This window comes from Scyliorhinus torazame, chromosome 6, assembly GCF_047496885.1.
Source record: "Scyliorhinus torazame isolate Kashiwa2021f chromosome 6, sScyTor2.1, whole genome shotgun sequence".
NCBI lineage: Eukaryota > Metazoa > Chordata > Chondrichthyes > Carcharhiniformes > Scyliorhinidae > Scyliorhinus > Scyliorhinus torazame.
This window is the reverse complement of record NC_092712.1, coordinates 241,601,697-241,614,244: the sequence shown is the minus strand read 5'-3', so window position 1 is coordinate 241,614,244 and position 12,548 is coordinate 241,601,697. Positions and strand designations below refer to the sequence as shown.

Genomic DNA, 12,548 nt, shown 5'->3' with positions numbered 1-12,548 from the left:
CTAAGGGCAATTTAGCATGGCCAATCCACCTAACCTGCACGTCTTTGGACTTTGAGGTGAGGTGAGAGTGACTGCCCTTGATGTCAAGGCAGCATTTGACTGAGTATGGCATCAAGGAGCCCTAGCTAAACTGGAGTCAATGGGAATCAGGGGGAACTCTCCACAGGTTGGAGTCATACCTGGCACAAAGGAAGATCGTTGTGGTTGCAAATCAGTCATCTCAGCTCCAGGATATCACTGCAGGAGTTCCTCAGGGTAGCGCCCTAGGCCCAACCGTCTTCAGCTGCGGTGGGGCAACACGGTAGAAAATTGTTAGCACTACTGCTTCACAGCATTATGGACCCGGGTTCCATACCTGGTTTGGGTCACTGTCTGTGCGGAGTCTGTACGTTCTCCATGTGAATGCGTGGGTTTCCTCCTTGTGCTCCAGTTTCCTCCCACAGTCCAAAGATGTGCAGTTTAGGTGGATTGGCCAGCTAAATTGCCCCATAGTGTCCAAAATCTAGGTGCAGTTGCTGGGTTACAGGGATAGCGTGAAGGTGTGGGCTTGGGTAAGGTGCTCTTTTAGGGGACGATGTAGGCTCAATGGGCTGAGTTACCACCTTCTGCACTGGAAATTCTATGATCAATGACCTCCCTTCCATCATAAGGTCAGAAGTGGGGATGCTTGCAGATGACTGCACAATGTTCAGCACCATTCGCAACTCCTCAGATAATGAACTACAATTGCAGCAAGACCTGGATAATATCCAGGTTTGGGCTGATAAGTGTCAATTTACATTCACGCCACACAATGACCATTTCCTACAGGGGAGGATCTAACCATTGTCCCTTGACATGCAATGACATTACCATCGCTGAATCCTCCACAATTAGCAACCTGGGGGATACCCACTGAGCTGAACTAGCCATATTAATACTGTAGCTACCAAGGGAGGTCAAAGGCTTGGAGTAAGTCACCCCCTGACCCTCTGTCCACCATAAACAAGGCACAAGTCAGGAGTGCAATGGAATATTCTCCACTTGCCTGGATGAGTGCAGCTCCAACAATACTCAAAATCCTCAACACCATCCAAGACAATGCAGCCTGCTTGATTGCTCCCCCTTCCACGAACATTCAAATCCTCCACCACCGATGAACAGTGGCAGCCATGTGTACCATCTACAAAATGCACTACAGTAACTCACCAAGGTTCAAAGAACAAAGAACAAAGAACAAAGAAATGTACAGCACAGGAACAGGCCCTTCGGCCCTCCAAGCCCGCGCCGACCATACTGCCCGACTAAACTACAATCTTCCTTAGACAGCACCTTCCAAACCCACGACCACTACCATCTAGAAGGACAAGAGCAGCAGAACCTCACCACCTGGAAATTCCCCTCCAAGTCACTCACCTCCCTGACTTGGAAATATATCGTCATTTCTTCACTGTCACTGGTGCAACATTCTGGAACTCATCCCCAACAGCACAGTGTGTTTACCTATACCTCAAGGACTGCAGCGGTTCAAGGCGGCAACTCACCACCACCTTAAGGGCAATTAGGAATGTGCAATAAATGCTGGCCTAACCAGCGACGCTCACATCCCATAAATTAATTTTTTTTAAAAATTAACTTCCACATGAACCTTGCAAAATACAAGTTCCCCCATTATCGCTGTTGTATATATAAAGCTAGCCGGTTAGGCACCGCCAAGGCAGACCCAGTTGGGATCTACCATGTGACGAAGGCAACTCCTTTGTGGCCTTATAAAACATTCAAACAGGTGAACGTTAAAAGAGAGAGTCAGGATCGTGTCATCTTAGACGGTTTCCCCAAGGGCTAGACTTTATTATAAAACAAAATGCTGGAAAAACTCAGAAGGTCTGGCAGCATCAGTAAAAGGAGAGACAGAGTTAATATTTTGAGGCCAATAGGAATCTTCTATGGGTAGATTTTATTTCTGGATTATATGTCCCAATATTAGTTAAATGAGGAAAATAACTAATCTTTTTTAAAAATTGGAACTACCATTTGGCTATCAATTTATTTTATGGCTGATTCAAGACCAAGAAACGAAGCCTGGAAACAATTTGTCTGTCGAACTGAAGCATGGGAGAGGAAAACTGACTCAGCTCTCCTTAAACAAAACATCCAGTGTAGATTATATGTAAAACAATTGTTATCCTTACCACCAACCTCCATAATGGTTCTTGCTAAATCAAGCCTGTAAAAACAATGTCAAAATTATTCATTTTTTCAAAGCAATATATATCTAGACTCAGCATTAATAAAGCTTGTGTGTCAGGTATGATTAAGGCTAGAGTTGGGCAACCTCCATTTAGCCTTCGGCAGAAGAAACACCTTCATTTTCACTCGTGCCATCAAAGTTGACACATCAAACACATGTGCTGAATGTTTTTTCTTCAAATGTGGACTTGCACACCAACAGGGTCTGGCGTAATTGATACAAGAATTTCAAGTTACTGATAAAAATTGAATCTCATTTTAACTTAGACTCAAACTTTTGCCCAAATAAGAATCAGTTGTACATCATACAGTTCGCAACAGGATGGGTTTCAATTTGTTCTAAACAGAATTATTTTCATTTAAAAGGATTTTTCTCAAGTTTATCTGTAAAGGCTTTTTCACACAATAAAGTTAAAAGGCACCAAATAATATCCTTCAGGGTAGATTTTTAAAGGGATTGAACCGAAAACCAGAACAATCACATTAAAAAATGTAAATGTCACCATAGTCCCAGAGGACCATAAGCAACTCTCCCCTTTGAGGGAGACAGTTGCTTTGTGATGATTTAACTAGAGGGTCACCGCACCTCAGGCGAGGGGGCAAGGTTAAGAAGATGGGGCCTTCATGACTAACCTCAGTCGGTACAAGAGTTGAATCCATGCTGTTGGTATTGCTCCATATCGGAGCTAACCTGTTCCGGTCCTGTCAAAGGGAATTCTCATTGGAGTCATTCCACACCACTGTGAAACCTGTGGGAAGGGGTGCACTCTGGAGGGATCAGGAATCCCACCGCCAGCGAACGGCCAGAGAATTCCAGCCAACTGCTTTTTATAATTCTAAAACAAAACCCAATGTGTTTTGCTCGCTTTTCTTTTAAATAATGATCTCATGACCACATTTTTAGTAATGCATTTATCTGGATCCTTGTGCTCCTCTTCCTCATTGAAATTGATATCAATACATTATGTCACCCTTTTATTCTGCCCAATAAAATCTCCCACTTCATAATGATCCATATTGAAATGAGCTTGCCAATTACAGAGCCATGCTGCAACTGAATGTTGTTGTTTTTTGTTCTGTTAATCAATATCAACGTACAAGACTCTAGGTTCTTTTTGACATTTACTACTTTGACATCATTCATAGAATTTACAGAATCATAGAATTTACAGTGCAGAAGGAGGCCATTCGGCCCATCAAGGCTGCATCTGCCCTTGAAAGGAGCACCCCACTTAAGCCCACACCTCCACCCTATCCCCGTAACCCAGTAACCCCAGCTAACCTTTTTGGACACGGAGGGCAATTTTATTGTGGCCAATCCACCTAGCCTGCACATCTTTGGACTGTGAGGGGAAACCGGAGCACCCGGAGGAAACCCACACAGACACGGAGAGAACGTGCAGGCTCCGCACAGATAGTGACCCAAGCTGGGAATCGAACCTGGGACCCTGGAGCTGTGAAGCAACTGTGCTAACCACTGTGCTACCATGCTGGCCCTTAACCAAAAAACACTGCTGGGAAAATGTATGCTCCCCTCTCCATTGGCAGTTCCTCAAAAAAAAAACCCAGTACCTTGCAGTACTGCAGACAAACCGCTGCTGAGGACCCACATGGATCGCAACAACTGAATTCTTCCCATTCCTCTCCACCCCTGACATAAGACAGACCTTTTGGAGCCACATGCTCAGTTGCAGAGAACAGTGTCTATCCCCTAACTCTACTGTCCCATACAATGCTACATTCATGTTAGCTCCCTCAGCTCGAATGGTCCCTTGCACTTTGGTGCACCTTGCCACAAAGTTTAGTTGTCGGCATATGCCTATTACAGTTCTTCCATTGGCCTGTAGATTCCTGAACACAAACATTGAAACTGCAAAGAAAGTAATTCTCATGAGAAAAGATGTAATTCAGTATATTTTGATCCATGACAACTGCATCTGCAGCAACTGTTTGCAGCTTGAGGAACTTCGGCTCAGATTGATGAACTGGAGTCTGAGCTTTGGACATTTGTGCTGATTGGGTGTGGGTGTGGGTGTGGGGGGGGGGGTGGTACCTGGACACTTCATTCCAGGAAACAGTCCCATCCTTCAGTTTGCTACTTGAGATTTGGTTAATGGTCAGGAACATAGGTGTGACCGTAAGAGAGGGAGATATGGGGATCCAGAGGGTGGCAACCTCAGTCCTTGGAATTAAACAACACATGTGAGACTCTTGCAGATTGTGTGGACTAGAATAGAGAATGCAGGGAGGGTGGTCAAACCAAGGCAGCATCCAAAACAAGATAGATGGATTAAAAACACAAATATAAATAAACAAGTATGTGACATAGTAGCCATTACAGACACATGGTTGCAAATTGATCATGGTTGGAACATAAATATTCAAGAATATTTGAAATTTTGGAAAGGCAGGAAGAAAGGGCCAGGAAGGGAGCTCTGTTGATAAAGGATAAAAGCAATCTGTAGTGAGAAAGGATCTTGGTTGAAAGGATCAAAATATAGAATATTTTGGGTCAGGATAAGAAATGGCAAAATAGAAGTAGTTTATAGTTCTGCTGACAGTACCTACACTGCAGGACAGCTGGGAAACTCCCTTGGAAGTATCCACGCCCTGACTACACAGGAACTGCGTGACAAGTTTGGACTTCAATGGGCAACTAGTCTTTTTTTAAATTTCTTTACGGGATGTGGTCAATGTTTAGGCCTGCATTCATTTCCCATCCCTAGTTAGGTGAGCTGCCTTCTTGAACAAATGCAGTCCCAGAGGTGTAGGCACATCCATAGTGCTGTTAGGAAGACAGTTCCAGGATTTTGCCCCAGCGACAGTGAAGGAACGGCGATATATTTCCCAGTCAGGGTGGTGAGTGACTTGGGAGGGGAACCTCCCAGGTGGTGGGGTTTCCAGCTATCTGCTACTCTTGTCCTTCTAGATGGCAGTGGTTGTGGGTTTGGAAGGTGCTGACTAAGGAACCTTGGTGAGTTACTGCAGTGCATCTTGTAGATGGCACGCACAGCTGCCACTGTTAGTCAGTGGTGGAGAGTTTGAATGTTTGTGGAAGCGGGAGCAAACATGCGGGCTACTTTGTACTGGATGATGTCGAGCTTCTTGACTTTTGTTGGCGCTGCACTCATCCAGACCAGTAGAGTGTCCCATTACAACACTGACTTGTGCCTTGTAGATGGTGGATAGGCTTTGGGGTGCCAGGTGATGTTACACAGTGTCATATTCCTAGCCTTTGACCTGCCCTGGTCGCCACAGTATTAATATGGCTAGACCAGTGCAGTTTCTGATCATTGGTTACCCCCAAGATGTTGATTGTGGGGATTCAGCGACGGTAATGCCATTGAATGGCAAGGGGCGGTGGTTAGATCCTCTCTTGTAGGAGATGGTCATTGCCATGTACTTGTGTGGTGTGAATGTAACATGGCATTCATCAGCCCAAGCCTGCGTATTGTCAGGTCTTGCTCCATTTGGACATGGACTGCTTCATTATCGGAGTCGTGAATGGTAAACATTTTGCAGTCATCTGCGAACATCCCCACATCTGACCTCATGATGGAAGGGAGGTCATTGATGAAGCAGCTGAAGATGATTGGGCCTTTGACACTAACCGGAGGAACTCCTGCAGTGATATCCTGGAGCAGAGATGATTGACCGCTGACCACCACAGCCATCTTTCTTTGTGCCAGGTATGACTCCAACCAGTGGAGAGTTCCCCCGATTCCCATTGACTCCAGTTTAGTCAGGGCTCCTTAATGCCATGCTCGGTCAAATGCTGCCTTGATGTCAAGGGTAGTCACTCTCATCGCCCCCCTGGCATTCAGCTCTTTTGTCCATTTTTGAACCAAGGCTGTAATGAGGTCAGGAGCAGAGTGACTCTGGCGGAAGTCCGGGAGCAGGTTATTGCTGAGTAAGTGCCGCTTGATAGGACTGCTGATGACTCCTTCCATCACTTTGCTGAAGGAGAGTAGACTGATAGGGAGGTAATTGGCTGGGTTGGATTTGTCCTGTTTCACATGTATAGGACATACCTGGGCATAGCCATTGATGCCAATGTTGTAGCTGCACTGGAGCAGCTTGGCAGGTCGTGCCACAAGCCCTGGAGCACATATCTTCAGTACAATTGCCAGAATATCATCAGAGCCCATAGCCTCCAGTCATTTCTTGATATCACGTGGAGTGAATCGTATTGGCTGAAGAGCGACATTTGAGATGCTGGGGATCTCCAGAGGAGGCCGAGATGGATCACCCACTCAGCACTTCTGGCTGAAGATTATTGTAAATTTCTCAGCTTTGCCTTTTGCATCTATGTGCTGGGCACCTCCATCATTGAGGATGGTGATACTTGTGGAGCGTCTTCCTCCAATGAGTTGTTTAATTGTCCACCACCATTCACAGCTGGATCTATCAGGACTGCAAGAGCTTAGATCTGATGCACTCATTGTAGAATCACTAAGCTCTTGTCTATTACCTGCTGCTTATGCCGTTTGACACACAAGTAGTCCTGTGTTGTAGCTTCACCTCATTTGCCTGGTGTTGCTCCTGGCATGCTCGCCTGCACTCTTCATTGAGGCTGCATCTGGAGCCCTCTGAAATTCTACATTAAAGTTGGAGGTTTTGGATGGTTGACATACTTAGCAGAACACAGGAAAGGTTAGAAGGATTAAAAGCAGTTTTAACTCCTGAATAACTAGATTACTGACCCCATTACTTACCTGCTGTTATATTTGTAGGTTATTGTAATTGTGTGCAATGCCTCTTTAAGAACAGGCACATGACAAATGTGATGTCATTGGCTGCTTTGCAAGCTTTTGCCTAGCCCAATACCAGAAGATGACCTATTCAATAAACCTCTGTTGCCCTTACATTAAATCCATGTGCTTCAGCAGCCTATTTCCTTTGGACAGTTACAGTTCCTGACAAGGAACAGATTTGAAGAGGAGAAGAAAATGTTTCCCCCCCCCCCCCCCCCCCCCCAAGAAATATCGTCGGAGTGTACAAGCTTCAACTGATCCATCAAACAGCAGATTAACACGAAGTTGGAAATCATACCTGGATCAGAACCAGTAAGGTTTTTGAGTCAAACATTGGAAGGAAGGGCACACCGATCTGGATTTGTCACTTGTACCAAGGTACAGTGAAATGTATTGTTCTGTGTACAGTCCAAACAGATCGTTCCATACATGATAAAACATAGGACATACATAAATACACAATGTAAATACGTAGACAGGCATCGGTTGAAGCATAGTGTGTAATATTACTCAGTGGAGAAGATGCGTGGAGTTATCAGTTCAGTCCATTGAGGGTCATTCAGGAGTCTGGTAACAGCAGGAAAGAAGTTGTTTTTGAATCTATTAGTGTGTGTTCTCAGACTTTTCTATCTCCTGCCCGACGGAAGAGGTTGGAAAAGAGAATAACCTTGGTGGGAGGGGTCTTTGATTATGCTGCCCGCTTTCCCAAGGCAGTGGGAGGTGTAGACAGAGTCAATGGATGGGAGGCGGGTTTGCGTCATGGACTGGGCTGTTCACGACTCTGTAGTTTATGTTCTTGGGCAGAACAATTGCCCTACCAGGCTGTAGTGCAGCCAGATAGGATGCTTTCTATGGTGCATCTGTAAAAACTGGTAAGAGTCAATGTGAACATTATGAATTTCCCTAGTTGCCTGAGGAAGTATAGGTGCTGTTGTGCTTTCTCGGTTGTAGCGTCAACATCTGTGGACCAGGACAGATTGTTGGTGATGAGCACACCTAGAAATTTGAAGCTATCAACCATCTCCACTTCGGCACCATTAATGCAGACAGGGGTGTGTACAGTACTTTGTTTCCTGAAGTCAATGACCAGCTCTTTAGTTTTGCTGACATTGAGGGAGAGATTGTTGTCATTACACCACTAGGTTTCTGTATCTCCCTCTTGTACTCTGATTCATCATTCGAGATCCAACCCACAATGGTCGTGTTATCAGCAAACTTGTAGATGGAGTTGGAGCCAAATATAGGGAGGAGCCAAGTCCTGGGTTTTGGAGGTTTGATATGAACTTGGCTGGGATTATGGTGTTAAAGGCAGAGCTGTAGTCAATGAGTAGGAGTATTTTAAACTGGCAATCCAAGGAGTCAGGCTGTGGGGCTCGCCAAGTGCAGTACAGCAAGACATGGAGATAAGAGTGGGCGGAGAACAAAATATTTTCTTAAATTCATATATGCAAAGTGTTACAAATCGGTAATCCATCGATAACAAACTAAACCACTGAATTAAGCAAGTGGGAGAGCTTCCTGGTAATTAGATAAATGGCAGGAGATCTAGGCAGGATGGGTTCTTTTGATGAGGACTCAGAACTAAAAGTCATATGCAGAGAGATTCCATTATGACATTTTAGCCAACAATATATCATAAGAGATTATAGATTTCATAGAATTTACAGTGCAGAAGGAGGCCATTCGGCCCATCGAGTCTGCACCGGCTCTTGGAAAGAGCACCCTACCAAACCGCATACTGCCACCCTATCCCCATTACCCAGTAACCCCGCCCAACACTAAGGGCAATTTTGAACACTAAGGGCCATTTAGCATGGCCAATCCACCTAATGGGCACATCTTTGGACTGTGGGAGGAAACCGGAGCACCCGGAGGAACCCCACGCAGACACAGGGAGAACGTGCAGACTCCGCACAGACAGTGACCCAAGCCGGGAATCGAACCTGGGACCCTGGAGCTGTGAAGCAATTGTGCTAATCACTATGCTACCGTGCTGCCCTTAAGGAAGAAAAATGTTAATTTGCTCAGCTAATTTAGCCTGAGAAACCTGGGGATAAGACATATCAAGAACTGATAAATATTTTAGAAGATCACTATGCAACAAAGACCTTGATTATTGTGAAGAGGTTTTTTTCCATCTGAGGAATCAGTTAGATGGGGAAACCTTTGAGTAGTTCATTACAACTCTCAAGTGACTTGCAGAGTTGTGTGAATTTGGTAACTCATTGGCCACAATTTAGTGTGTGGTTTGAAAAATGAGGCCATTCAAAAGATGATTATTAACAGAACATAGGGGTTGTACGGTGGTGTCGTGGTTAGCACTGCCGCCTACCGTGCTGCGGACCCAGGTTTGATCCCGGCCCACTGTCCGTGTGGAGTTTGCACATTCTCCTCCGTGTCTGCGTGCATTTCGCCCCCACAACCCAAACATGTGCAGGGTAGGTGGATTGGCCACACTAAAAAATAAAATAAAATAAAAACAAAAATAATAATAATAGCTTCAATGAAGTTACTGTGAAAAGTCCCTAGTCGCTACATTCCGGCGCCTGTTCGGGGAGGCTGGAATGGGAATTGAACCCGCGCTGCTGGTTTGGTTGTGCATTACAAGCCAGCTGTTGTAGCCCACTGTGCTAAACCAGCCGTACTGTGCTAAACCAGCCCCTTAATTGGAAAAAAAATAATTGGGTACACTAAATTTTAAAAAAATTAACAGAACATATAATGTAAGGCTGAAGACTGCATTAGATATTGCTATTTCAATGGTTAGGAGAGGCTTTTCAATTCAGGGCAAGCACGAGGATCCATTAAATGGCTGCTGCCCAGATGTCTACCCAGCAACAGGTGTATCTGTGCAAAAACGGGCCATTCACAGGATGATTGCTGGAGCAAGGGACAGCCAATGTAACAACTGTGGTAGTACTGGCCATACCTCAAGAGCTGGAGAACAGGAAGACACAGAATTCATGCAAAGGAACTAACAAGACAAATTCAACTAATAAAACTCAACGTGGAAGAAAAGACCAACAACCACAATTAAATTAAAGCAATTCATTCTGATGAGCTATTTACTCAGTCCACAGTGATATGGCACTTTGAGTAGTGCCAAAACTAAATAGGCAATATATCAAAATGGAGGTTAATACAGGGTTGATGTCTCCCGAATTTCGCAGACCATCTACGAACGGAAACTTTACCATCTGCCTTTAAAACCAGATGGGAGCTCGAGGATCTATACTGAAGAGAAGTTACATCACAGTCAAGATTGAGCTAAGTAGACAAACTGCAGAGGTACCACTCCATGTGGTGCAAAGAAGGTTTCCAACTTGGAAAGGATTAAACTAATTGGAGTGTTGTCAACAGCTTAGTTGATTCAAAGTTGGTTTTACAGACAATAATGGAAAAACACTTTAAAAAAAAATGATTTAGAGTACCCAATTCATTTTTTCCGATTAAGAGGCAATTTAACATGGCCAATCCACCTAGCCTGCACACTTTTGGGTTGTGGGGGCATAACCCATGCAAACACAGGGAGAATGTGCAAACTCCACATGGACAGTGACCCAGAACTGGGATCGAACCTGGGACCTCGGCGCAGTGAGGCAGCAGGGTTAACCCACTGCGCCACCGTGCTGCAAACAAACGGGATCAAAACAATGTTTTTGAAGACACATTGGGGTCCATGAAAGGTGTACAAGTGTCCCTGATCATCATGAAAATTTATCAGCCAACGCGTCTAAAGGCTCGAGTTGTACTTTATGCAAAGGCAGAACCGGAATTACTGAGACATGTGGAAACAGGAGTTTTAGAACCAGTCAGCACTAAGTGACTGGGCAATCCCCAGTTGTACCAGACATGAAACAGAATGCCATGATTCGTATCTGCAGAGATTTTAAGACAACAATCAATCTGGTCTGTGCGCAGATTGATTGAAGATTTGTTCGCAGGTTTAGCAGAAGGACAGAGGTTCAGCAAGATTGACCTATCACAGGCCTATCTGCAAATGAATGTGGCAGCTGAATCTCAACATCTGCTCACCACTATCACTCACAAATTCCTTTTTCACTGCAGAAAATAGCCTTCTGGAATATCAGCACCAGCTCTATTTCAATGCTCAATGGATGGGACCCTTAGTGGTTTACCAGAGGTACAGTATTACCTAGATTATATATTGATAACTGGCATAAGTGACCGAGAACACTTAAAACACTTACAAGCTACGCTGAAGCAACTTCAGATGCATGAGCTTCACATCAGGAAAACAAGTGAGATTTTCTTCGACATCTATACAATACCTTAGATACGTAATTGACAGAAAGGATCTGCATAAAGACCCAGGAAAAATGGAAGCTATAATGGAGGCTCCATGTCCAATCAATGTCACAACTTAGGTAATTCCCAAGGTAATCAATTACTTACTATGGCAAATCTGGCAACTCTATTTAAACGATGTACATTGTTGTGCACAAAACAGGCATGACAATGGATACCAGAATGTGAAAAAACAAATCAATCAGGACAAGAAGTGCTGAAAAAGTCAGAAAGTTGGTACATTTAAGCCCAAAGTTATCATTACAATTTACCCGCGTATGCTTCACCGTAGTGTTGGAGCTGTGGTGTCACATTATACTACCTTTAGGGGGAAGACAGACCAATAGATTTTGCATCTCATCGTAACAAGTGTAGAATCTGCACTCAATGGGAGGAGACACAGAGTATCAGATTTTGTGTTCGGAAATTTTACCAATACCTCTAAGTTCATCACTTTTGTGGTGAATATAAGAATTTCAGATATGTATTGTATCTGTATATTGCCCAGTACGGGTTAGTGTGTGTATGACTGCTGCAGTAATCGTTTGAAAAATCCTGGTTAAAAAGACAGATACTTTGGCTATATGGGATAATTAGAGCATCGTAGAAGTTTTGGCGACTGGAATTTTGTTTATATGAAGAAGGTTCCTGTGGAATCCATGATGTACTGTTTCTTAGCAAAGGACACAAGTTAGAATGGAATCCATAATATCCTGGTTCTTAGTGAATGACGCAAGTCTGTGGAGACAGAATGATGGAAGTAGCCGTAACAAGGGTGTGCTTTTCTGTAAACTACCCTAACCTCCAAGTCAGGAAGGGAGAGGAGTATGCAAAAGAAGGATTAAAGCGTTCCATTTGCCGTGTTTTCTATTGGCTAGAGTTACTGTCCTTTCGTTGGTCTAAAATGAATGCTTAACTGTGATAAGTGTGTGACATGCAAATGAAGGATTAGAATGAAACTACAAATTCTATTGGTTAATCAAACTATAGATTAATTTGGACTAATACCAGCACATCCCACTGGCTTTGCCCTCCATGTGCACATGTCAATAAAACTTGATCAAAGAGCTCCTGTGTCAGCCTTGTAATACTTCGACATTCCCTGGGGTGTAGATGATGAGACATTGGGCTGGATTCTCTATTTTTGGGACTATATCCCCATTCCGTCATAAAACTGTGGCCTTTCAAGCCAGAAAAACTGGCGTGATAAAGCCGCATATTCATAGTGTCATAATATACACCAGTATATTATGGTGC

General features: G+C 44.1%; 1 protein-coding gene across 1 annotated transcript in view; it reads right to left on the bottom strand.

Moving 5' to 3' along the window:
- Nucleotides 1-12,548, bottom strand: part of LOC140425793 (synaptonemal complex protein 2-like) — a 111,939-nt gene that overhangs the window by 75,143 nt on the left and 24,248 nt on the right. The window contains exon 2 of the mRNA XM_072510209.1: nt 2,172-2,206. Within this exon, the coding sequence (XP_072366310.1) occupies nt 2,172-2,206 (35 nt within the window). The remainder of the gene's footprint in view (nt 1-2,171; nt 2,207-12,548) is intronic.